This window comes from Castor canadensis, chromosome X, assembly GCF_047511655.1.
Source record: "Castor canadensis chromosome X, mCasCan1.hap1v2, whole genome shotgun sequence".
Taxonomy (NCBI): domain Eukaryota; kingdom Metazoa; phylum Chordata; class Mammalia; order Rodentia; family Castoridae; genus Castor; species Castor canadensis.
Window position 1 is genome coordinate 143,607,541 of NC_133405.1, and position 24,957 is coordinate 143,632,497.

A 24,957-nucleotide genomic window follows, 5' to 3' on the forward strand; every position below is an offset into this window, starting at 1 on the left:
GCCTTGGCTATTCGTGGCCTCTTGTGTTTCCATATAAATTTCACAGTAGATTTTTCAATCTCTTTAATGAATGTCATTGGAATTTTGATGGGAATTGCATTAAACATGTAGATTACTTTGGGGAGTATCGACATTTTTACTATGTTGATTCTACCAATCCATGAGCATGGGAGATCTCTCCACTTTCTATAGTCTTCCTCAATCTCTTTCTTCAGAAGTGTATAGTTTTCCTTGTAGAGGTCTTTCACATCTTTTGTTAGGTTTACACCTAGGTATTTGATTTTTTTTGAGGCTATTGTAAATGGAATTGTTTTCATACATTCTTTTTCCGTTTGCTCATTGTTAGTGTATAGAAATGCTAATGATTTTTCTATGTTGATTTTATATCCTGCTACTTTGCTATAGCTATTGATGATGTCTAGAAGCTTCTGAGTAGAGTTTTTTGGGTCTTTAAGGTATAGGATCATGTCGTCTGCAAATAGGGATATTTTGACAGTTTCTTTACCTATTTGTATTCCTTTTATTCCTTCTTCTTGCCTAATTGCTCTGGCTAGGAATTCCAGTACTATGTTGAATAGGAGTGGAGATAGTGGGCATCCTTGTCTGGTTCCTGATTTTAGAGGGAACGGTTTTAATTTTTCTCCGTTAAGTACAATGCTGGCTGTAGGTTTGTCATATATAGCTTTTATAATGTTGAGGAACTTTCCTTCTATTCCTAGTTTTCTTAGAGCTTTTATCATGAAATGATGTTGGATCTTATCAAAGGCTTTTTCTGCATCTATTGAGATGATCAAGTGGTTTTTGTCTTTGCTTCTGTTAATGTGGTTTATTACGTTTATTGATTTTCGTATGTTGAACCACCCCTGCATCCCTGGGATGAAGCCTACCTGGTCGTGGTGGATAATCTTTTTGATGTGTTGCTGAATTCGATTTGCCATTATTTTGTTGAGGATTTTTGCATCAATGTTCATTAAGGAGATTGGCCTATAGTTCTCCTTTTTGGAGGTGTCTTTGCCTGGTTTTGGGATAAGTGTAATACTGGCTTCATAAAATGTGTTTGGCAGTTTTCCTTCCCTTTCTATTTCATGGAACAGTTTAAGGAGGGTTGGTATCAGTTCTTCTTTAAAGGTCTGATAGAATTCAGCAGAGAATCCATCAGGTCCTGGACTTTTCTTTTTCGGGAGACTCTTGATTGCTGCTTCAATTTCATTTTGTGTTATAGGTCTATTCAGGTGATTAATTTCCTCTTGGTTCAGTTTTGGATGATCATATGTATCTAGAAATCTGTCCATTTCTTTTAGATTTTCAAATTTATTTGAATATAGGTTCTCAAAGTAGTCTCTGATGATTTCCTGGACTTCCATGGTGTTTGTTGTTATCTCCCCTTTTGCATTCCTGATTCTACTAATTTGGGTTTTTTCTCTCCTCATTTTAGTCAGGTTTGCCAGGGGTCTATCGATCTTGTTTATTTTTTCAAAGAACCAACTTTTTGTTTCATTAATTCTTTGTATGGTTTTTTTGGTTTCTATTTCGTTGATTTCAGCTCTTATTTTTATTATTTCTCTCCTATTTGTTTTGGGATTTGCTTGTTGTTGTTTTTCTAGGAGTTTGAGATGTATCATTAGGTCATTGATTTGGGATCTTTCAATCTTTTTAATATATGCACTCATGGCTATAAACTTTCCTCTCAAGACTGCCTTAGCTGTGTCCCATAGGTTCCGGTAGGTTGTGTTTTCATTTTCATTGACTTCTAGGAACTTTTTAATTTCCTCTTTTATTGCATCGATGATCCATTCTTCATTAAGTAATGAGTTATTTAGTTTCCAGCTGTTTGCATGTTTTTTGTCTTTACTTTTGTTGTTGAGTTCTACTTTTACTGCATTGTGGTCAGATAGTATGCATGGTATTATTTCTATTTTCTTATATTTGCTGAGGCTTGCTTTGTGCCCTAGGATATGATCTATTTTGGAGAAGGTTCCATGGGCTGCTGAGAAGAATGTATATTGTGTAGAGGTTGGATGAAATGTTCTGTAGACATCTACTAGGTCCACTTGATCTATTGCATATTTTAGATCTTGGATTTCTTTATTGAGTTTTTGTTTGGATGACCTATCTATTGATGATAATGGAGTGTTAACGTCTCCCACAACCACTGTGTTGGCGTTTATATATGCTATTAGGACTTTTAGGGTATGTTTGATGAAATTGGGTGCGTTGACATTGGGTGCGTACAGATTGATGATTATTATTTCCTTTTGGTCTATTTCCCCTTTTATTAGTATGGAATGTCCTTCTTTGTCTCGTTTGATCAATGTAGGTTTGAAGTATACTTTGTCAGAGATAAGTATTGCTACTCCTGCTTGTTTTCGGGGGCCATTGGCTTGGTAAATCTTCTTCCAGCCTTTCATCCTAAGCATATGCTTATTTCTGTCGGTGAGATGAGTCTCCTGTAAGCAACAAATTGTTGGATCTTCTTTTTTAATCCATTTTGTCAAACAGTGTCTTTTGATGGGTGAATTAAGTCCATTAACATTAAGTGTTAGTACTGATAGGTATGTGGTGATTCCTGCCATTTAGTTATCTTAGTTGTTTGAAGGTTTGATTGTGTGTACCTAACTTGATGTTACTCTCTACTGTCTTGCTTTTTCTTATCCTGTGGTTTGGTGCTGCCTGCCTTTTCATGGTTAAGTTGGGTGTCACTTTCTGTGTGCAGGATCCCTTGCAGAATCTTTCGTAATGGTGGCTTTGTGGTCACATATTGTTTTAGTTTCTGCTTATCATGGAAGACTTTTATTGCTCCATCTATTTTGAATGATAGCTTTGCTGGGTAGAGTATCCTGGGGTTGAAGTTATTTTCATTCAGTGCCCGGAAGATCTCACCCCACGCTCTTATTGCTTTTAATGTTTCTGTTGAGAAGTCTGCTGTGATTTTGATGGGTTTACCTTTGTATGTTACTTGTTTTTTCTCTCTTGCAGCCTTCAATATTCTTTCCTTAGTTTCTGAACTTGTTGTTTTAATGATGATATGTCGTGGAGTAGTTCTATTTTGATCTGGTCTGTTTGGTGTCCTGGAGGCCTCTTGCATTTGTATGGGAATATCTTTCTCTAGATTTGGGAAATTTTCCGTTATTATTTTGTTGAATATATTACGCATTCCCTTCGCTTGCACCTCTTCTCCTTCTTCGATGCCCATGATTCTCAAGTTTGGTCTTTTGATGGAGTCGGTGAGTTCTTGCATTTTCTTTTCACAGGTCTTGAGTTGTTTAATTAATAGTTCTTCGGTTTTTCCTTTAATTACCATTTCATCTTCAAGTTCTGAGATTCTGTCTTCTGTTTGTTCTATTCTGCTGGATTGGCCTTCCGTTTTGTTTTGCAGTTCTGTTTCGTTCTTTTTTCTGAGGTTTTCCATATCCTGGCTGTTTTCTTCTTTATTGTTGTCTATTTTTGTCCTGAGTTCATTTATCCATTTATTCATTGTGTTCTCTCTTTCACTTTGGTGTTTATACAGTGCTTCTATGGTTTCCTTTATTTCTTCTTTTGCTTTTTCAAATTCTCTATTTTTATTGTCTTGGAATTTCTTGAGTGTCTCCTGTACATTTTGGTTGACCCTATCCAGTATCATCTCTATAAAATTCTCATTGAGTACTTGTAGTATGTCTTCTTTTAAATTATTCTTGTAGGCTTCATTGGGTCCTTTGGCATAGTTTATCTTCATTTTGTTGGAGTCTGGCTCTGAGTTTCTGTTCTCTTCATTCCCCTCTGGTTCCTGTACTAATTTTTTGCTGTGGGGAAACTGGTTTCCTTGTTTTTTCTGTCTTCCTGTCATTGTCCTTGGTGTTGTTACTGTCCCTGTACTGTGTGTAATTAAGTATTTTCTAGCTTGTAATAATAACAATGGTAATATTGAGAATGGAAGAGTGAGCTGGGATGGAAAGCAAGAAGTTAAAGAAAAGGGGAAAACAAATATACAGACAAGAGGGAGAAAGCAGAACAAGGTATCAGACAAGAGAGTTTCAAAGGTATAAACAGGGAGTGTTAGTGTACTAATCGACAGTAAGCTGAACAGACAATAGAGAGACAGAGAGAGGATTGAAAATCAAAGATAAAAAAAATAAAAAATAAGTATATGAAAGTAATATCTATTTATAAAAATGAATTAAAATAAAATGGAAAATAGGAAATTAAAAAACAAAAAACAAAAAACTTCCAAGTTTATATGCAATGCAATTTCAGTCTTAATAATTTGGATGTCCGTCTTAATCTCCAGTCCTGGAGTTGGTGCCTCAGATGTTGTTCTGTAGTTGTCTCATCAAAGGGGATGCATAAAGTAGAACAAAACTACACTCACACACACACAGAAGGAAAAAAAAAAAAAAGCCCCACCAAGTGTCCCCAGTTCAAATGCAATACAGTTTCAGTAAGTTTTTCGGCTTGCAGGTGTAATTCGGTTGTTCTCTCATCAAAGGTAGGGAGAAAAAGAAAAAAAAGCGTCTGGAGGCAGTTCTGAGAGTGGTATCTGCAACTGTGGCTCGCCTGCCTGCTGCTCTCAGCCTGTAGCTGGCGGCGTTATTTATGCAGATCTCTGGGGTGAGCTTAGCACTCACCTGGTCCCACAGGCTTTGTTTGCTCAGAGTTCTCCTGTGCAAAGCTACAGGCTTTCCCCTTTCCAAGCACTGGGAAAGGCGACACTGCCCCGCGTTGTCAGGCCTGCGTGTTTATTTACAGTTCACGTGGGAAGTGGGTCTTCCCTCCTCTCACAAGCGTCCCCGCTCCTGGTTGCTGGGCACGCCCCGCTCCCGCCAGAGCCTCTCCGTCCCGCCCGGCTCGTTTATTTACAGTCCCGGGAAGGATTCCCTTCCCCCAATCTTCAGCGCTCAGGGCGCCCCACCCTCTTTCCAGCGTGTCTTAACTGTTCTTATTGCTTAGTACTCAGTTTCTCTTTTTTCCTGGGTGGAGGTCAGTGTGTCCAGGGGGCTATGCTGCTCTGGCCCAGGCTTGTCTGTGGGGGAACCGCGGTACCGCGAAGCTCACCTGGTCCGCGTCTTCCCAAGCCGTATGGGCGCCGGCCACTGGCGGCCCGGGGGCCTCCTCGGTTCTCCGTTTAACGTGAAGTGGAGATTCTCTGCGCTGGCTGGAGATGTGGAGGGGTCAAAGTTATGCCTTTTCTCGGTGATTATGCCTGCAAAGTGTGTCTCCAGCGTCTCTCCAAGATTTCACTATAGGAGGCTCGCTTTCTGCTTCCTCCCTCTAGCCGCCATCTTGGAATTCTCTCGTTTCAGCATTTTAAAGAAAGAATTAACTCGACAAAAAATAAAAAATTTCTTAAGTCATATAGTACATTTTCAATGATTTCTTCCAACTTTGGTTTTCCTTTTCTAAAGACTTTCTAAAAGTACGACTTTAAGTTACCTAATTTTATTTCAAAAACAAGTATGGTAGAAAATTCTGTATTTATAAATGTGACTCATTATATACGTTTAAAATACTTTCTAACATTCATATCTACTACTTAAATGTAGCAGAATGTAACACCACACCATTTTTACTTTTTATTGCTAGCAACTGTCAAGTGTAGTTTGGATCTCGACTATGAAAGATAAAAGTATTTAGGCCAGTCATAGTATCTCTGGTCTGTAAAACTCAGCAGTAAGGAGACTAAGACAAGGAGGATCGCCAAATTGATACTAACTTGGGCCTGCATGGACAGACCGTCTCAAAAAAAAAAAAAATTAGTGAAAATGCAAGGCATAAGATTTTGAAAGTGTCTAATCAAATCACATTTCCGTTACCAAAGATGACTTCGACATAAGATTGTAATAAAATCCACGTTTTACTTGCTACATTTGTTAAGGAATATGGAATATACGTTTTCCTCATCGGGCTCTCAGACTGAAACTTAAAACTTTTCTTTTTTTCTTTTATTATTCATATGTGCATACCAGGCTTGGTTCATTTCTCCCCCCTGCCCCGACCCCCTCCCTTACCACCCACTCCGCCCCCTCCCTCTCCCCCCCTCAATACCCCGCAGAAACTGTTTTGCCCTTATCTCTAATTTTGTTGTAGAGAGACTATAAGCAATAATAGGAAGGAACAAGGGGTTTTGCTGGTTGAGATAAGGATAGCTATACAGGGCATTGACTCACATTGATTTCCTGTGCGTGGGTGTTACCTTCTAGGTTAATTCTTTTTGATCTAACCTTTTCTCTAGTTCCTGGTCCCCTTTTCCTATTGGCCTCAGTTGCTTTAAGGTATCTACTTTAGTGAAACTTAAAACTTTAAACTTAGTATACTTTGAATAACCCGTCTCTCCTTGCTCCATTTTTATTTCAAAGATTACTTGATGTTGAGTGAAGCTTGGGACGGCAAAAGTTGCTAAGTATTTCCCAAGCTCAGAAATGAAGAGAACTCATATAATTGTAGGGAGGGAGGAAAACCTGTAAAACTTCTGGAGCTGGTAACTAGGCCAAGACCCGCACGGAAATGTGGTAGGTGTTTGGGTAACCAGACCCTTGGGTCCAGACCCAAGACCATTGTGCGTAGCCTGCGCGGGTTCGGTCTCCTCGCGGGCTTCTATGGCGAAGGAGGCGGCTAGGTGTGTGGTGGACGAACAGCAGCGCGGAGGAGGAAAAGACGTTGTGAGTCAGGTCGGCCGTGCTTTCGCCGCACCTTGCCCAGTGGGTGCCTCTGCCCATCTACCCTTCCGCATTTTCCTGGGTCTCTCCCGGGTGGTGACGTGACGTGCTGACGGCGGGCCCATGCCGCGGAGCTGGGCCGCTTTTTGTCAGCTCCGAGCTCGGCCCCTCCTCCCTCCCTCCGCCCGCCCCACCACCGGAGTCCGGCCCAGTGCTCCAGAGAAAGGCCGGCCTGAAGCACCCGCTACCGTTGCTGATCGCCCTTCTGCTAGACTGGTGACTTCCTGTTGCCGCGACGGCCGTGTGTCCCAGTGCGCGCAAGGCGGTCTAGTCAGCGGCCCGTAAAGACAACCTCCCATGCTAGGCCGGACTGCATGGCACGCGACGCCGAGCAGGCCCTGGGCAGGCCGCAGTTAGGCCCGGAAAGGTGCTCGGATGCTCTAAGTGGCGGTGGAGGCGCGTTCGGTAAGCGGGCGGGGGCTGGGATTGGATTGCCCTGCTGTCCCGGAGGCGGCCGCCTGATCGCGGGTCGGCTCCGTGACCAACCTGTGGCACCACACGGGGGGAGGCCTGGCCGGGAACCTAAGTCCACAACGTGAAGTGAAGGCCGCAGGCCTGCCGGGCAGATTTTCGTTATGTAAATATGGGGGAGGGAGGGGAGGGGAGACAAGATGGCGGCCACTTGGCGCCTGGTGCGGGGGTGTGGCGAGGTCGCAGGGGTGTGGGGGGGTCGGTATGATGGCTGACTTGTTTGCCGGGAGGGGGAGCCGGGATTTTGAATGCTATTTGGACAGAAAAATACCACTACAGCCCGTTAGAGGGGGTGGGAGAGCAGCCTGCGGCGTCGTCGCCTTAACTGTCCGGCACCAGAGTTTTGGCGCGGCGTCGTGTACGCGCCTAGGGGCGTGTTTGCTCCGTGAGGCTGCTGCGCTCTTACCGCCATGATGAAGATTCGTGTTCCCGCCCCTCCGCGGCTACATCGCTTTCCTTGCCCTGCCTCCCATAGTTTAGTGAACGACTGCCTTTTCCCGCTGTATTTCAGCGGGTTCTTTTCACTCTGTTTTGTGGGCACTAGTTGCGTCTTGCTGTCTTGGTTCCCGGGTTGGAGGTTTTTCCCTCCGTCAGTTACCATTTAAGGGTGGTCGGGGAAGGTGGCCCCACTGGCACTCCTGGGGATTTTATTTTTCGTTAAGTGAAGTAACCCTTGTTTATTATGACTTAGGTGCGATTCTTCGCCAGTCACTGATCCCAGGAATGCATGATATATAAAAGTAGAATTTGATGGGAAGAAAGTTCTTATATTCTTGACTAATGGAAGGAAACTGTAATTACATGGTACTAAAGTGAAGGAAATTTGGGGTTTTGACAGTATTGGCATTTGAATTCTGCACATTGTGCTTGGTAAAGAAAAACTTTTTAAAGATACATCCTCAGGTTGGAGAACCTCTCCAAGAGCTCATTTGAACCATAAACTTTTTAAAAGAAAAAAGGCGCTGGAAAAGCACATTTTCTTACTGAATTACATGTTTGCAACGTCATGGACCCACGATGCTATTTAAGTTTTTCTACTGTATTTGAAGTTGAATTTTGAATTTTTATCCCTCAAAGTGCTTTGGATTGCATGCTGTCTCATGTTGCTGGTGAAGCAAAACCATGTGTTCATACACTTTATGGTAAGTGGTAAGAAAAAATGTGCTGTAATACATGTCTGCCTAAAGTTTGCTGCTTTTATTTGTAGCATCAGAAAAATATTCCTTAATAGGATGGTGTTAATAAATACAGTGGGTAAACTTTTTTATGTAGAGGTGGGAGTAGGGAAAAGGTATTACAAGAAAGTTACTGTGGGGCAGGATTGAGGGCTTGACTGAAATGGTAGAGAGTCTGCCTAACAAGTTCATGTTTCTGACTTCAAACTTGGTGGTGTGTGGTCGGGTGGGGTACAGTGGAAACAGCCTCTATTTCCAATTTGGCTAAACTTGATGTTCAACATACCAGATTGGTAGTACAGACCAGAAAAGTTTGTGACTGGGAGTTGTAGAGTGACAGCAAACCTGAGATGTGGTTGATACTCAGTTTATAATTCTGACTTCAAGAAGTGTTGTTCCCATTGCAAAAGTTTCATAGTTGCGAAATATGAGTGAAAGTAGTAAGCTGATTACTTTTTGTTTCTAAAATATTGTCAAGAATATTGCTTTGTGTGTGTATGGGGTGCGGCGAGAATATTGGAGTTTGAACTCAGGACTTTGCTCTTAGTAGGCAGGTACTCCTTCCACTTGAGCCAGGCCTCCAGTCCTAGAATATTTTTTAAATGTTACTGTTTCTTGGATGTTGTTCCATATTTGCAAAGTATCACAATAAATAAATGTGAAGTTTAATAGGAAAATGTACTGTCATGATTGAGAACTACAGGGAAAAATTCATAAAGTCCATCAATTAAGTATTGAGAAGTAGAATTAGTTAAAGCAGTTCTTAAAACTTCAGTTCCTTTCATTGTTCTTAGGCAAGCCTTGCCGGACAACAGTATCACCTGATAAGAATAACACTTTTTATTACTTTTCTTCTCTTAAAGCTCATATTTAACTTAATGCTCTACACATAGGGGTCTCAGAAAACATGCAGCATTTATTTCCTACAATTATATGGTATAAAAATCAAGTTTTCCGTTTTTCCTAGACAGTAACAGGTTAAAGCAGTTATGTTCCTTGAGTACTGAAGGAAACGAGATTGGCATATTTACGGTAACAAACAGGTTACTGTTCAGAAGGAGGCATTACAAGAAATATAAACAGACTAGAAGCAAGTTGTATATGCATTGTTTGTTGACTTGATAACTTGCTAATGCATTTTCTATTTGTTGACTGTAGAAGTAGTTGCCCTCTATCTTTGACAGCTGAAGAGCTATAAAGAAGATAAAATTGTGTGTTACACAGTACAACAGCAGGTTATTCCAATTACAGCCGTAATGGATGTGCAAGATTAAATTAGACTCAAGCATAATTTAAAAGGACAGGTAAGAATGTAGCTTTAAAGGGTTTCTTATAGAAATGACTAAATATAAACAATGTTCTTTGCCTGAAGGGAGAGGTCTAGATGATCTTGAAAACTGATGGGTGGAATACCTTACTAACCAAGTGTTTTGGGTAAATGAGGTATTGGTTTTAAGACACCTTTTTTTTTTTTCTTTCCTGTTTTTAAAAAAATACAGTGTTTTTGGTGGGAGTAAAGAGGGAATAGTGTTAGATGGTTTTTATTTGAGCTACTTGGGAGGTGGAGATTTGGAGAATCCTGGTTCAAGGCCAGCCCAGGCAGAAGTTTGGCCCCATCTCAACCAAAAAGTTCACATTTATAATCACAGCCACACAATATGCTATGGGTAGCAATATCAAGGCCCTAGGCTAACCCCTGGCAAAAAGGTGAGACTCTATCAAAAAAAAATAACCTAAAAGGCTGAGGGTGTGATTCAAGTGGTAGAGTACCTCCCTGGTAAGTACTAGACTCTTAATTTAAACTTTGTACAGCTTATCTCCCTTCTAAAAACTTGTAGTACTTTTTAGAAATAAGCTAGCTGTATTTCTATTTATGTTTTCACTAATTAACCAGTTTATTATTATTTATATTTGTGCAGATTAGAAATTACAAACCTTCTTTTTTGTAATTGTAGTCCCAGTCCCCTAGCATATTTCTTGTTCTTTTATAATTCTAGATGGCCATCTGATGTAAGTTCTTGATATCTGCTACTTTATGGATTTCCTTTATTTCTACATAGATTTTCCTCTGTGTATTTTTTCTCTGTGCTTTCAGTTGATGGGGTACTTGCCTTCCTTCTAAGTACTTTTATTCTGCCTATGCTCTACCCTGACTTTCTCTTGATCCTTTGTCTTCCTTTTAAATATTTACATATATGCTCATTTTACAAAAACTTCGTCTTAATTCTATCAGTCTTTTTATCTAAGCTCTTTCAGTTTTTGGAGATATGGTCTCCTGGTATGGGTCAGGCTGGTTTTGAACTTTGCATCGCTCTGCTTTAGCCTCCCTAGTGCTGGGATTATTAGGCAGGTAACACATGTTCTCTTTATATTGTGTTTTCTCCAGTCTCCTTCTTATCCTTACTGTCCTTTTCATGCTCACCTTTTCATCAGTTACTGGTGTTTCCATTAACTGAACATCTCTTCCATATTCAGAAGGCTGACTTAATACATAGTAGATACCTAGTAATAGTTACGGAAAATTTCCTTTGTTCTAGAGTTTTTAAAATAGCTCCTGCTTCTTGCCTATTTAATTTTTGTTTTCTTTTTCCTTCTGTTCTACAGTTTTCTCAGACTCATTCTTCTGTCACACAGAGTAATGTAAATATCTTTAGTATTTAATTTGTTATATTTTTGTGTTCTTCCCTCAGTTATGAAAAATCCTTATTGTAGAGAAGTTTCTTACTCTGCTTTGTTAATTCTAGTAGAATTAGAAGTTTACAGAGTTTAATACATCTCCAACTGAAACTTAAGTAGCCAACCAGAAACTTTTTGGAAATTGAGTAAAAATATTAATGTGTACCACATGTATTTGTGAAAGCACCCAGTCAAAACAGGGAGATCAATAACTTTCTCTTTTATTCATCACTGCTCTTTACTTCAACTGACAGGACTGTTGGCAGCCAATTCAAATCTAGCCAGAATTACTGTTGTGGTAGTGATGGTTATTATTATTTTGGTACTGGGGTTTGGACTCAAGGCTTCTTTCTTGTCAGGTGTTTATTCTACCACTAGAGTCACATCCTAACCCTTTCTTCTTTGGTTTTTTTGGAGATAGGTTCTCTACTTTTTGCCCAGGTTAGCCTAGACTTCACTCCTCTTTTATTTTATGCTACCCATCATCCACTGTGATGACAGGCCTGTGCTATAAGGCCCGCTTTTTTCATCAAGATAGGTCTTGCAGACCTTTTCTGCTTGGGGTGGCCTGGAATCTCAAAGTACATGCCACTTTGTCCAGGCATTGGTTAGATGTGCTGACTTTTTGCTAGAACGGATCTTGATTTATAGACCTGTCAGTCTCACCCTTGTCAAGTAGCTAGAATTATAGGCGTGAACCACTAGTGTCTGGCAGGTTTTTTTTTTTTTTTTTTTTTTTGAGATAGGGTATCACTGTAGCCCAGGCTATACATGATCCATCTCCCCTTGTCTCCCAAGTGGTGACATTATAGGCATATGACACCGAACCTCGATTAAAGTGGCATTTAAATCAGGACGAGGTAGAAAAAAATTTTTTCTTTTATTCATTTTTTTCATACTGGAGTTTGAACTTGGTCTGGTGTTTTCTAGGCACACACTCTATACTTTCGACAAATCCCCACCGACCTTTTTTTGTTTAGTTATTTTTCAGGTAGGATCTTGCATTTTTGCCTGGGGTTGACTTTGAACTGCTTTCTACTGCCTTGATGAGAGATTTTTCCTGGTCACACAGAAATTTTGAAGGCTTTTAAAAAATATTAAGAAGTTAACATAATTAACAGTATATTAAGCATTTAAATTATAAATTGTTTTGAAGGTATTGAAAACAAGTACCCTTATGTAATAAACTATAGCATTGTGTTTCATAAGTTTGCCTCATTGTGTTTCATTTTGCCTCAAGAGGTAGAGTGCTTGCCTAGAAAGAATGAAGGCCTGAGTTCAGACACTAGTTCCACCTTAAAAAAAAAGTAAAACCCTACAAAAGCAATTAAAGGATTGCTTAAGTACTTCCTTTTACTTTTTTCCTCAGACATGGTATGTGTGGCTTAACAAGTATATGTTTTGTTTATTTTATTTATGTGTGATTTTTTTATATTTGTGCTTTATTATTTATACTTAATTGAATAAGATTTACACTTGTTAAATATGAATTTAGTTTATTCTTACAATGTTGCCCAAGTACTCATAACAATCTTTGACAATTTTTCAGGGTGTCTGTGAGAAGAAAACTATTTTCACGAAAATACTAATTTTTCTTTTTTAAAAAACTGATACTTTTATGAATGTTGGTGCATAGTGGAGTTTTCCAGAGACTGTCTGACAAATGGCTGTTCAAAAAAATTGAAAGCAGACAGAAGATATATCTTTTTAATTGATTTTTTTAAATTCCTTTTTTTTTTTTTTTTTTTTTTGTGAGATAGATTTTTGCTATGTTGCCTGGGCTGTCCTTGAACTCATGATTTTCCTTCCTCAGTTTCTACAGTGTTAGGATTTACAGGGGTACCATACCCATACCCAACTGTCTTCTTTTAAACCACATATTAAAGTGATTTGTAATAATATTAATTTTTTTTAATTTAGAAAATGCTTTCATTACAGATGCTGTTTATATGGTCATGATTTTTCAGTTTTAAGTGAATAAATACAATACACATCTTCAGTTGTAAAGTAGACCTAAGATAAAGTTTAAGAAAGAGCTAATTTATCCATACACTTTGTAAATACATATCCATTCTTCGGTTCAGTTAGCTTTTTAGTTTCTGTTTTGCAAATTTGAAGCAATCCTGCTGTGAACATTTGTGTTCACAAATGTTCCTGTGTTTAAGTGGAATTGATACCCTGGAAAACAATCAGAAGTGGTACAGTGTCGACAAAGCTGAGAATTGCTAAGTTCTTTCTCCAGTGGTTATTGATACTGTTGTGTATGCGCTTCTGTTGTGTATCATTACTAAAGATTTGACATATTAAAATTTTCTAGAATTTTGGGGTTAAGTGTTATCTAATAGAAGTTTTAATTTTGTTCTTAATCAGATTATTGATGAGGTTGAGCTTTCCTACCTGCGCATCTCCCAGTATATTATTGGCTGTATGAATGTCCTTTTCAGTAAATTGTTTGTGTTGGTTCTTGCTTATTTATTAATATTATTTTGTATTCTTTATAAAAATTGTTTACAAATTACATTGCAAATACCTCTTTAGTTTGTGGCTTCTTTTAAGCCTTATTTTTGATAACGTTTTGTTGAATACTACTTGAAGTAAGCTCTTTAGTGTTTTCATGAATGGCTTTTGGTTTTTGCATCCTTAAAAAACTTCTTCTCTTTTCTTATTCCCCTGTTGTTGATTGAACCCAGGACGTAGTATTCATGCTAGGCAATTACTCTGAGTTGTGAGTCCAGTCCCTTTGCCTTTTATTGTTGTTTTGCTTTGCTTTGTTTATTTTTTGGCAGTATTGGGGTTTTGAACTTGACCTCACATTTGCTAAGCAGGTATTCTAGCATTTGAACCTTGCCTCCAGCTTGTATATATATACATAAGACAATTAAATTTTTTATATATAATTTTTTTTAAAGTTTGCTGTCTTTTTAAAATAATATTTAGAATACTTACCTGAATTTTTTTCTACCGTTTTTTTCTATGACTTACTTAATCTTTCTCCCCACTCATAATGGAATACAACTCAAAGGGTACATCATATTCTCATATGTATATGTGTAATTTCAAATTCCTCGTCTTTGATGTCAAACACATGTAGATTTAACAGTTTTGGTGAATATACCTTGTCCTTCTTTTTATTCTTTTTGTGGTGCTAAAGTTGAATCCAGAGCCTTGTGCATGTTAGGTAAGCACTCTACTACTGACCTATCCTTGCATTTAGTGTGTTTTATTTCTTTGTCTTTCCATGACATTTAATTTTCATCATGGTACATATGCACTGTTTTCTATTTTGTTGCTACAAATTTATTTAATCAACTTCTTGAGAGAAGTTTTACTCTATTTTTGATATGAAATTCTGAAGCCCTAGAGATTATATCTAGGTTATAAAGCTAACAGCAAGATTTGAATTTGACCATGGGGTTCTAGAGTCTATACTCACATAGTATTATGTTGTTTAAATTCTGGTATTGTGATACCTCCAGCATTCTTCGTTTTTCTTTTTTTTTTGGTGGCACTGAGGTTTGAACTCAGAGCCTCACACTTCCTAGGTAACTCTTACTGCCAGCCTGTTTTGTGTGTGTGTGTGTGTGTGTGTGTGTGTGTGTGTGTGTGTGTGTAATGTGCATACATATATATACACACAGTTGTAGAGTATAGTGTTTCCATAGGCTGGCTGTTGTGAGTAGTGCTGCATTAAACATGAGTGTGCATGTGTGTGTCTTTATTGTATCCTGACTGACTTTTCTTTGGATATATGCCCGGGAATGGTATTGCTGGATCAAATGGTAGTTCTGTCAGTTTTCTCAGGAACCTCCACACTGCTTTCCACAGTGGTTTTATTAATTTACATTCCTACTGACGGTATCACATCCTTGCCAACATTTATTGTTTGTGTTCTTAACAATTACAGTGACATGAAATCTTAATGTGATTTTGATGACCCAGGGACATTCAGCATTTTTTCTTATCTTTACTGGCCATTTATACATCTTCCCTTGAAAAATTAGTTCCATTCAGTTCATTTGCCCATTTTTTTAATTGGGTCATTAATTTTTCAGAGGTTCATTGATCTAAATTTTTTATGTATTGTGGCTATTGTTCCTTGTCAGATGTGTAGCTGGCAAAGAATTTTCTTCATCCTGTGCCTGCCTCTTCATTCTGGCAACTGTTTTCTTTGCTGTGCAGATAGTTTCATTTGTTAATCCTTTCTCTTACTTGCTGAGCCATGGGAGTTCTTTTTAGAAAGTTATTGAGTATGCCTATATGTTCCAGAATTTTCCCCATTTCTTCCAGTATGTTCAAAGATTCCTGCCTTACACTAAAATTTGAATCAGTTTGAATTGATATTAGTACAGGGTGAAGGACAAAAACCTAATTTCAGTGGGGTTTATTGTTTATTTTCTTTGGGAGCCCTGGAGCTTGAACTTAGGGCTTGATACTTGCTAGGCAGATGTTCTACCACTTGAACCACTCTACCAGCTCTTTTTCATGTTGGGTAGTTTCAAGATGGGATCCAGAGAACTGTTTGCTCAGAGCTGACTTCAAACCCCAATCTACCTGATCTCTGCCTCCTGAATAGATAGGATTATAGGCGTGAGCCACCTTCACTTGGCAAGTTTCATTGTTCTATGTGCAGATAAAGAGTTTTCCCAGCACTATTTGTTGAAAAAGACTATCTTTTTCTCCATCATATGTTTTGGAGCCCTCTGTCAAAAATCAGATGGCTGTAGCTGTGTGTCTGTGGGTCCTGTGTTCCATTCATTGGTCTTGTCTTATTTTTGTTCCAGTACCATGCTGTTTTATTGCTATGGCTCTGTAATATAGCCTGAAGTCAGATACAATACCTCCAGCATTACTCTTGTTGCTCATTGTTGCCTTGGCTATTCGATGTTTTTTGTGCTCCTTTATGAACTTTAAGATAGATTTTTCGATCAGTTTTTGATGAGGATTGCATTAAACATGTAGATTGCTTTTGGTGGTATAGCCATTTCCATTGTACTGATTCATGATCATGGATGATCTTTCCATTTTTTAATATGTTCGTCAGTTTTTCTTTAGTGATTTATAGTTTTCATTATAGAAGTCTTTCATATCCTTTGTTAAATTTATTCCTAAGTCTTGCCCTCTCCCCCCCCCTCCCCCTGCCAAATGCTATTGTAAATGGGATTGTTTTCCATAATTCTTTTGCAGTTTGTTCATTGTTGGTATACAGAAAAGCTAGTTTTTTTGTTTTTTTGTTTTTTTAGATCTAATTGTGTCCTTCTGTTTTACTGAAAATATTTATGATGCCTAAGAGTTTTTTGTTGGATTTCTTTTTTTTTTAAGTATAAGATTATGTCATCTGTGAATAGGGATAATTTGATTTCTTCCTTTTCTATTTGAATTTCTTTTATTTCTTCCTGTCTTACTACTCTGTCTAGGAATTCCAAAACTAGGTTGAATAAGAATGGGAAGAGTGGACACACTTGACTCATTCCTCACTTTGAAAGAAATAGGTTTCAGTTTTTCTCTGTTTAGTATAATATTGACTATAGGTTGGCCTTTATTATGTTGAGGTATATTCCTTTTATTCCTATTTTCTTTGGAGCTTTTATCGTAAAATGATGTTAAATTTTGTCAGGTTTTTTTCTGCAGCTTTTGAGATTATTGTGTGGTTTTTGTCCTTGCTACTTACATTGATTTGGATATGTTGAACCAGTATTGTATCCCTGTGGGGAACTGACTTGATCATTGAGTATGATCTTTTTGGTGCGTTGTTGAATTCAGTTTGCTAGTATCTTACTGAGAAATTTTCCACCTACGTTTACTAACGAGATTGACCTGTAATCCTCCTTTTTTTTTTTGTTGCACCCTTGTCCGATTTTGGTGTGAATATAATACTAGCTTCATAGAATGAGTATGGTAATATTCATTCCCCTTATTATTTCATAGAAAAGTTTGATGAACTTTGATGTTACTTCTTTAAAGATTTTGTGGAAATTAGCAGTGAATGCATTGTCCTGGGTTTTTCTTTTGGTGCTTCAATTTCATTCTTTTCTACAGTTCTGCCTATGTGATTTATATATTCTTAGTTCAATTTTGGTTTGTCATGTGCATCTACAAATTTACCAGTTTCTTCTAGACTTTTCAGTTTTAAGTATATGTTTTCAAAGTAGTCCCTAAAGATCCTCTTTTCCCTCCTCCTTGTCAGATTGGCTAAGAGTCTGTAAGTCTTATTTATCTTTTTGAAGAACCAACTTTTTTTTTGTTGAGTCTTTGTATAGTTGGGGGAGGCTCTCTTTTCCTGATGTTGGCCCTTATTTTTATTATTCCTTTACTTCAGCTAACTTTGGGTTTAGCCTGTTCTTGCTTTTCTGGGAACTTAAATTGCATCAGAAGGTCATTTATTTGAGGTCTTTCTGTGTTTTAATGTAGGCATTCACAGCTATAAACTTTTGCCTTAGCTCTGCCTCTGCTGTATCACAGAGGTTCTGGTAGGTTATTTTTTCATTTCTGTTAGATTCCAGGAACTTTTTGATTCTAACCTTATTTCTTCAATGGGACCACTGATCATTCAACAACGTGTTGTTAAGTCTTAATGTGTTTGGTTATTTTCTGCAGTTTCTTCTGTTGACTCTTAATTTTGTTTCATTATCGTCTGACAGGATACAGAAAGTAATTTTATTTTTCTTATATTGTTAAGACTTGGTTTGTCCCCCTGAATACCTGTCTTGGAGAACACTCCAGTGGCTACTGAGAGAAATGTTTAGTGTGCTGCTACTGTATGAAATATTCTGTGGATAACCCCATTCCTTCTATGGTGTCATTTTAATTGTGAAATTTCTTTGTTGACTTTTTGTCTGAAGAACCTATCTATTGATGATAGTGGGTTATTACCGGTTCCCATCGGTGTTTTGTGGCCTGTTTGTGGTTTGAAGTGTAGCAACATTCATTAAATGTTGGGTGTGCCAACAGTGGGCACATATCAGTAAACATTTGTTATTTCTTTTAAAGCATCTATTTAAAGATAAAGTTAGATGGTCAGAAAACAAAGATATAAATTTCACTGTGCTATTATTATAAAATTAGATGAGTAGAAAGATAGATGAAGTAAAAAAATGACTCAAGTTTTATTAAATTACTTACTGGAAAAATGAAGAACAATGTTAAAACACTGACTTGTTACTTAAGTGTTTTCTGAGGATTTCTATGTGAAAGTCATCTAGATAATGGAAGCCAGTTTAAAATATTACAGTATGTAGTGACATAGTGACAAAATACCTTTTTTCCCCCACCCTTGGGTCCCCATTCACAATATAGCCCAGGCTCAGGCCCTTGGCTGAAGTGTGTATGGGGTGGGTTTGGCTGAAGTGTGTATGGGGTGGGTTTACTTTGCCTCCTTTCTCTATGTATTCAGTGTATGAACACAATCTGTGATAAGCACCAGCAAAAAATATCTTGAGATTTTATTTCTGTAAATGAAATAGAATTATGAGATTTTTGAAGATGAAAATTAGGAAATTATGTGCATGTGTGTGTTTCTCTTTTTTTTTTTTATTTTTTATTTTGGTGTGTTGGTTCTGGGGTACCTGGGCTTGTTCTTGCTAGGCAGATCCTCTACCACTTGAGCTATGCCCCTGGCCCTTTTTTGCTTTAGTTATTTTTCATAGAAGGTTTTCTTTCTTCAGCCCAGGATCTGTCTCAGATTCTCCTGCCTGTGTCTTGTAAATAGCTGGACTTAACAGTGGGCACACCATGCTCAACTTACTTGTTGCAGTGCATTCTTTTCACACTGGCTGGCATGGAACTACAGTCTTCCCATATATGTAGGTGCACTACACCCTACAAATGTGTTCGTCTTTTAAAAATGAAATTTAGCTATAATCGTAACAGTATACTACTTCTCTGAAACTCCACCCCCCCACCCAATAAAAAAATGCAAGTGAGAAGTTATATTTGGCATAGTTTTTCTGACAAGAATTATGATAGCACAGAACAGTAAGTAATTTCACATATTTGAGCTACATTGTGCAGTTATTTATTCAAGAAATTTGACAATTTTCTAAGATCTTTTGTCGTGTTTCTTTTGGTTTTTTGTGGTACTGGAATTGAACCCAGGGATTCAAGCTTGCTAGGCATGTGTTACACCACTTGATATTCTTCTTCTTTGTATTGTTTTGCGATAACGTCTTAACTTTGCCAGGGTTGGCTTCTAACTCTTGGTGTTTCTGCCTCCAAAGTACCTGAGATTACAGGCCTGCTTTACAGGCCTAACAGGTTTTTCTGATCTTGATGTTCACCTACTTCTGTTTTGGGAAAAAAGCTCTCCTTTTATTATTGTTATGAATCTTTCTCTAGTTGTAATTGGTGGGCCAGAGAAATCTGTGTGTAAGTCAGCGGTTATGGCTGTGGTCATGCATTTCTTTTTTAAGTCTTACCCACCTCACTGTTTTAGGCAACACGGGGAGTTGAATTCAAGCCTGGACTTGGAAAGTGGGGACACTTTGAGCCATGCCTCCAGTCCTGTTTAGTTTTGTTATTTTAAAAATAGGATCTTTATGTTCAAGCTGGTTGGGATCACAGTCCTCCTGCTTGTGCTTCCTGGCTAGTGTGCACCACTACACCCAGAGTATTTTGGGATGAAATGGGATCTTGCAAACTTTTTGCCTAAGGAGGTCTCAAACCTCCATCCTTCTGGTGTAAACCACCTCATCACATTTATGTTTCACCTTATAATGTAATTACATTGTATTTTCTTTATCTTTTTTATCAGTTAGACTAGCATAAACAATGTGTTGTAAGGAACCAGTTACAGTTTGAGGGAGGAATGTTCAGTATTTTCAAACAGGATGAGCTTTTAATTCCCTGGTGAGTACATGTTACTTTAGAAAGTACTGGTGTGCTAAATATGTTTACTGATAGAATTTTTGCTTTCTTTTACAACCTTTGTTTAGACTATTTGAGGTTTAGACATACAGATAAGGTAAAAAAAGCTATTAAGGTATTATGCTATCATTAAAATTAGAGTAAAAGATATAGATTAAAAAGTAATATAATTGAAAAGTATTTAAGAAATATACTTCATTAAATCCCCACATGATGATACACAGTTTTCGGGACAGAGTAAAGACTTGATTGTTTTGCCAAACTAAATAAAAAAAAACAAAGGTTTTTCTGTCTATGCACTACTGGCTGTGTATCCTTGAGCCTGTTAAGTTTCACTTTTTTAAAAATTGAAATGAGATTGCATTATATCTACAGTTAATTAAGAGGAAAATTAAATGATAATTTATCCACAGGGCTTATTAACAACTATCAAATTATCGATACCAATTTTTTTGATGAAAGAATAGCTGAAAATAGACATGGATACAAGGTAAAAGACCTAACATTGGACTAATTCTGATTTTGTTAAAGAAATTAATAAACACCATACTTCGAAATCTAATGCATGTTTACTATGCTTATAGAAATTTAAGAGAACCTAAATAAAAGAGTGACTGTTGTGTGAGGAAATTAATATTGTTAAGATGTTCCATACACATCCTGTGGGAGCTCATTAAAAAGAAATTTAAATGTGTATATGGTTGACAAGAGGTCAATAACATATAACAATAATTCTTTAAAATCAGTAAGGTATCTACATATGATGATAAATACCTGTAATTCTACCACTGAAGCAGGAAGATATACCTGTAATTCTACCACTGAAGCAGGAAGATTGTTAAGTTTTAAGTCATCTCAAAACACTGAAAGGTGGTTTAGGTCTGTAATATCAGTTACTTGTAATACATGAGGTCTGGAGATGATGATCTAATCGAGGTTCAAGGCCAGCCCCTGACTAAAAGTTAGCAAGTCCCCATTTCAGTAACATGTCTGAAACCCAGCCGCTATGGTGCTTAGATAGAGAATCATGGTTTGAGGCTGTCCTGGGCAAAAACAAGACCCTATTTGAAAAACAACAAAAGAAAAGGCTGGAGAAGTAACTCAAGTGGCAGAGCAGTGCCTACCAAGTTCAAACCCTATTAGTGCCCCCTCAAAAAACTGAAGAAAAAATTAACATAAAACTCAGAGATTTACCATTCTGAGTGAGGTTAGCCTGGCCCAAAAGACCAAAAATCGTATGTTCTCCCTCATATGCGGACATTAGATTAAGGGCAAACACAACAATGGGACTGGACTTTGAGCACATGATAAAAGCGAGAGCACACAAAGGAGGGGTGAGGATAGGTAAGACACCTAAAAAATTATCTAGCATTTGTTGCCCTTAACGCAGAGAAACTAAAGCAAATACCTTAAAAGCAACTGAGGCCAATAGGAAAAGGGGACCAGGAACTAGAAAAAAGGTTAGATCAAAAGGAATTAACCTAGAAGGTAACACACATGCACAGGAAATTAATGTGAGTCAACTTCCTGTATCCTTATCTCAACCAGCAAAAACACTTGTTGTTCCTTCCTATTATTGCTTATATGCTCTCTTCAACAAAATTAGAGATAAGGGCAAAATAGTTTCTGCTGGGTATTGAGGGGGTGGGGGAGAGAGGGAGGGGGTGGAGTGGGTGGTAAGGGAGGGGGTGGGGGCAGGGGGGAGAAATAACCCAAGCATTGTATGTACATATGAATAATAAAACAATTAAAAAAAATAAAAAAATAAACTCAGAGATTTGCAAAATGCATAAAGGTCAATTTTGGAAAATTAGTTCAGAATAAGTTTTTTTTTTTTTTTTTTTTTTTAGTAAAATTGATGCATTGCTAATTTCCAGGGTTAACCAAGATTTGGAGAAATTGCTAATTTCCAGGGTTAACCAAGATTTGGAGAAAAGAGGCACTCTCTCATTACTGGTAAAGATGCATCAATTTCCAGGTCCCTTTTGTAGAGAACATCTTAGTGGTATCTATGAAATTTTTACATATGCAAAATACTGTTATTTATTTGACTTCTTTCACATTTCTTACAGATACATGAACAAGAAAAACAAAAGCTATGTGGTAGGCTTAGTTCAGCAGTGCATAAAAAGATGTTGAGAAAAATGAACCAATTTTCTATCTCACATTTTGAACTTGTATAAATAAGTTTTGATGTCGCTATACTCAATCCTGCATTGACTTAAGACCAGATTACAGAAATGACCAACTATACTTGAGTCTGAAATAGAATCCTAGATTTTTCTTTTCTTAAAACTGCAGCTGGAATTTGCAAAAGTGAATTCTTGACAGGTATCTCATCCTCTTAATTTTTATTGTCTGTGTCATGGAACTTAGAACTGGAGGAGTGAGTTTTAAACTGATTTTAAGTGCAAAATTAAAACACCGAGGGGGGAAAAAAAAAGATTTCCAGAGCAATTGTTAACTAGTGTGAACCACGTTGTTTTTTAGATTTCAGACTCTTTGGATTATTCTATTTATTTCTCTTCAGATTTAGCTGATCTCTCTACTTGATTTCTGCTGCAGAGGTGTAGCAGTTTCATTTAAATCATCAGAGCATGTTCTTTCACTTTTATTACAATTATTGGTACGTTTTTGGAGCCTGTTTCACTTAAATGCATGGTTTCTTTCTGATTGGGGCAGTTTTAGCTCAAGAAAGGTTAGTTTAAAAATATATGTACATATATAGATAAACAGTAATATAAATTGTTCTGGAGTATAGAACCTTCACTTTTTTTTGCCTGTTGTAAGTCCCACCCCTATGCTGGTGACAAATTCAGGCCCAGAGCAAATTATGTACTCTGCTACTACCCTAGATCCTAGATCAATTTTTATGATGATGAAATAGGAAAATAAGCAGTCACATGTACTATTCAGCTCACTAATTGATCATATTAGTAAAGAAGAACAAAAAGGAGAGGTGGGCAGACTCACTTTGGAATATACATTAAGAAATGGACATGATATGACATAGCTGACCCTTGTTTTAAGTTGCTATCTTTACTGAATAGAATCCTAAAACTTGTAGCTGTTAGTGGTTTTTTATTTGCTTTAGCTTTGTCCTTTTTATTGCACAATTTAGAATAAAGTTCTAATTTAGTTATCTGTAATGACGTACTTTTAGATACATGAACAAGCTGCTTTTGCCACATCTTAAGACGCTGATACCAGCAGCATCTTCCTGCAGGTAATACTTGTGCAGTTGTCAGCCATACTAATGAAAAACAGGCATTATTAATGGCAAATACCCAAGCTTCATTTTTTTAGAGACCTCACCTTCCAGAAAATGTGAGAATGTTGAGAGTCAAAATAGAGTGAGAAGGAAGCACTTAAGACTTATTTGAGTCATTACTCAACTTACAATGCAAAATTGAATAATAACAGTAAGTGATGGTTGTGGGATAATATTGTAGAGCCCCTGGAATTTAGAGAACTTCATGTGTTTTCTGTGCATCATTTGGGAGAACTAATCTACCTACAGATTCTAGGGCTGCCTTTCTGCTACCTAGCACCAGCTCTCACTCGATACCTGTGAAAATGGAGGAAAGAAAGTAAATTTTAGAAGTTAGAGATAGTGAAATAATGAAGCTGAAAATGGGTGGTGATGAAGAAAGTAAAAGAGAAATTATGAGGAAGGAATCAGCAAGATTTGGCAACCCAATGACAGGAAAGAAAGAAAAAACCAATTTACTCTGGTGGGAGAAAGCTAGGTTTCAGTTAGGTAAAAACTCAGCAGTCTGTTAAAAATGTTAGGACTTTCCCTGAATATGATTTTAGGATCATTGTCATAAACCTGGTAGTTAAAAACATGAGAATAAACAAGAAAGTAGAAAAAAGAGGGCAAAGTTATAGTAGCCATCAGAATCAGGGAAACAGAACTAGAATATCACTTCCAAGAAGTGGAAAGAGTTTCAGAGTTGAAGGAACTGATAAGCCTGAGGATGAATACCTAAAACAGGAAAGTTATTCCACACATTGAATTTTTTTTCTTTCCTTTACATATTGCCACCCGACCCCTGCTTCTCTCTTTCTCTACTGTTTTGTTTTTGAGATACAGTCTTACTATGTATCTAGATTGGGCCTTGGCTTTAAATTTGCTGTGCAGGCCAAGCTGACTTGAAACTCTCCAATCTCCTTAATGCTATTATTACAGATAATAGTATCTCTGGCTAAATTTTTATTCAAATGAGATTGTATTTTGCAGAGAAATTGGAATAACAACTCAATCACATCAGTTGATATAAATATGTATTTTTTAATATGCTGAGATTAATTTGAGTTTATCCTTTTAGAACTACATTTTTAAAGAGGGAATGTATTTACATACCACAGGTAGTTTTGAATTGAGGGAAGAGTGAGAACTTACTAGAGCGTATATCCTTCCCTTTTTTTGTGGCTGGCAAAATATTAATGCCCTTGTTATGTGATACAGTTTGAATGTCATAAAACAGTATTTCTTTTATTTTTTAAAAACGTACTGTTTCTTGCAAATGAACAGAATTTGCCACAGTATTGACATGCTGAAAATCCTTTATTATTTTTAAGTTACAGTTGAGTTTATCACTTACATGTTTCCTTAAGGACTTTATCAGAACATATGTTTAAAAATAAAATAAGGCAAGAAGGATAAAAGTAGTTGGGAATTCAGAGGAGAAAGAGAGTATTTCTAGAATATTATGTGCAAACCCTACAGGATTTTAAATCCAAACTTCTTACTTATATTTTGGTGCTCTATTGATTGAGCCTTGCCTCTAGTCCATTTACTCTGGCTGTTATGGAAATGAGGTCTTTTGAACTGTTTGCCTGGGCTGGCCTGGAACTATGATCCTTCTGATCTCAGCTTCCCAAGTAGGTAGGATTACAGTTGTAAGCCAGCATTTCCCAGCTTTTAATATTTTTGTTGGTAAACTGACTAAATTTTCTAAATCGTGTTTGGAGAATAACCTGTTCGTTGTAGTTTTAGACACTAGGAAAGAAAGTGACTCTGATGGTTCCAGATGTGTTAATAAAAATAAGATTTTTATTACTGTTTTATTGTCAAATAT

The 24,957-nt window shown here is 37.3% G+C and overlaps 1 protein-coding gene and 1 pseudogene across 4 annotated transcripts in view; one reads left to right on the top strand and one right to left on the bottom strand.

Moving 5' to 3' along the window:
• The window catches only part of LOC141419719 (eukaryotic translation initiation factor 2 subunit 3-like), a 57,530-nt gene that overhangs the window by 22,019 nt on the left and 10,554 nt on the right, over nt 1–24,957 (top strand). For all 4 annotated transcript variants that reach the window (XM_074063192.1, XM_074063193.1, XM_074063191.1 and 1 more), the window contains 2 exons: nt 20,287–20,363; nt 21,751–23,099. In XM_074063192.1, coding sequence (XP_073919293.1) covers nt 20,287–20,340 — 54 coding nt within the window. In that variant the 3' untranslated portion in view covers nt 20,341–20,363; nt 21,751–23,099. The remainder of the gene's footprint in view (nt 1–20,286; nt 20,364–21,750; nt 23,100–24,957) is intronic.
• LOC141420168 (small nucleolar RNA SNORA51) lies at nt 18,283–18,440 on the bottom strand (annotated as a pseudogene).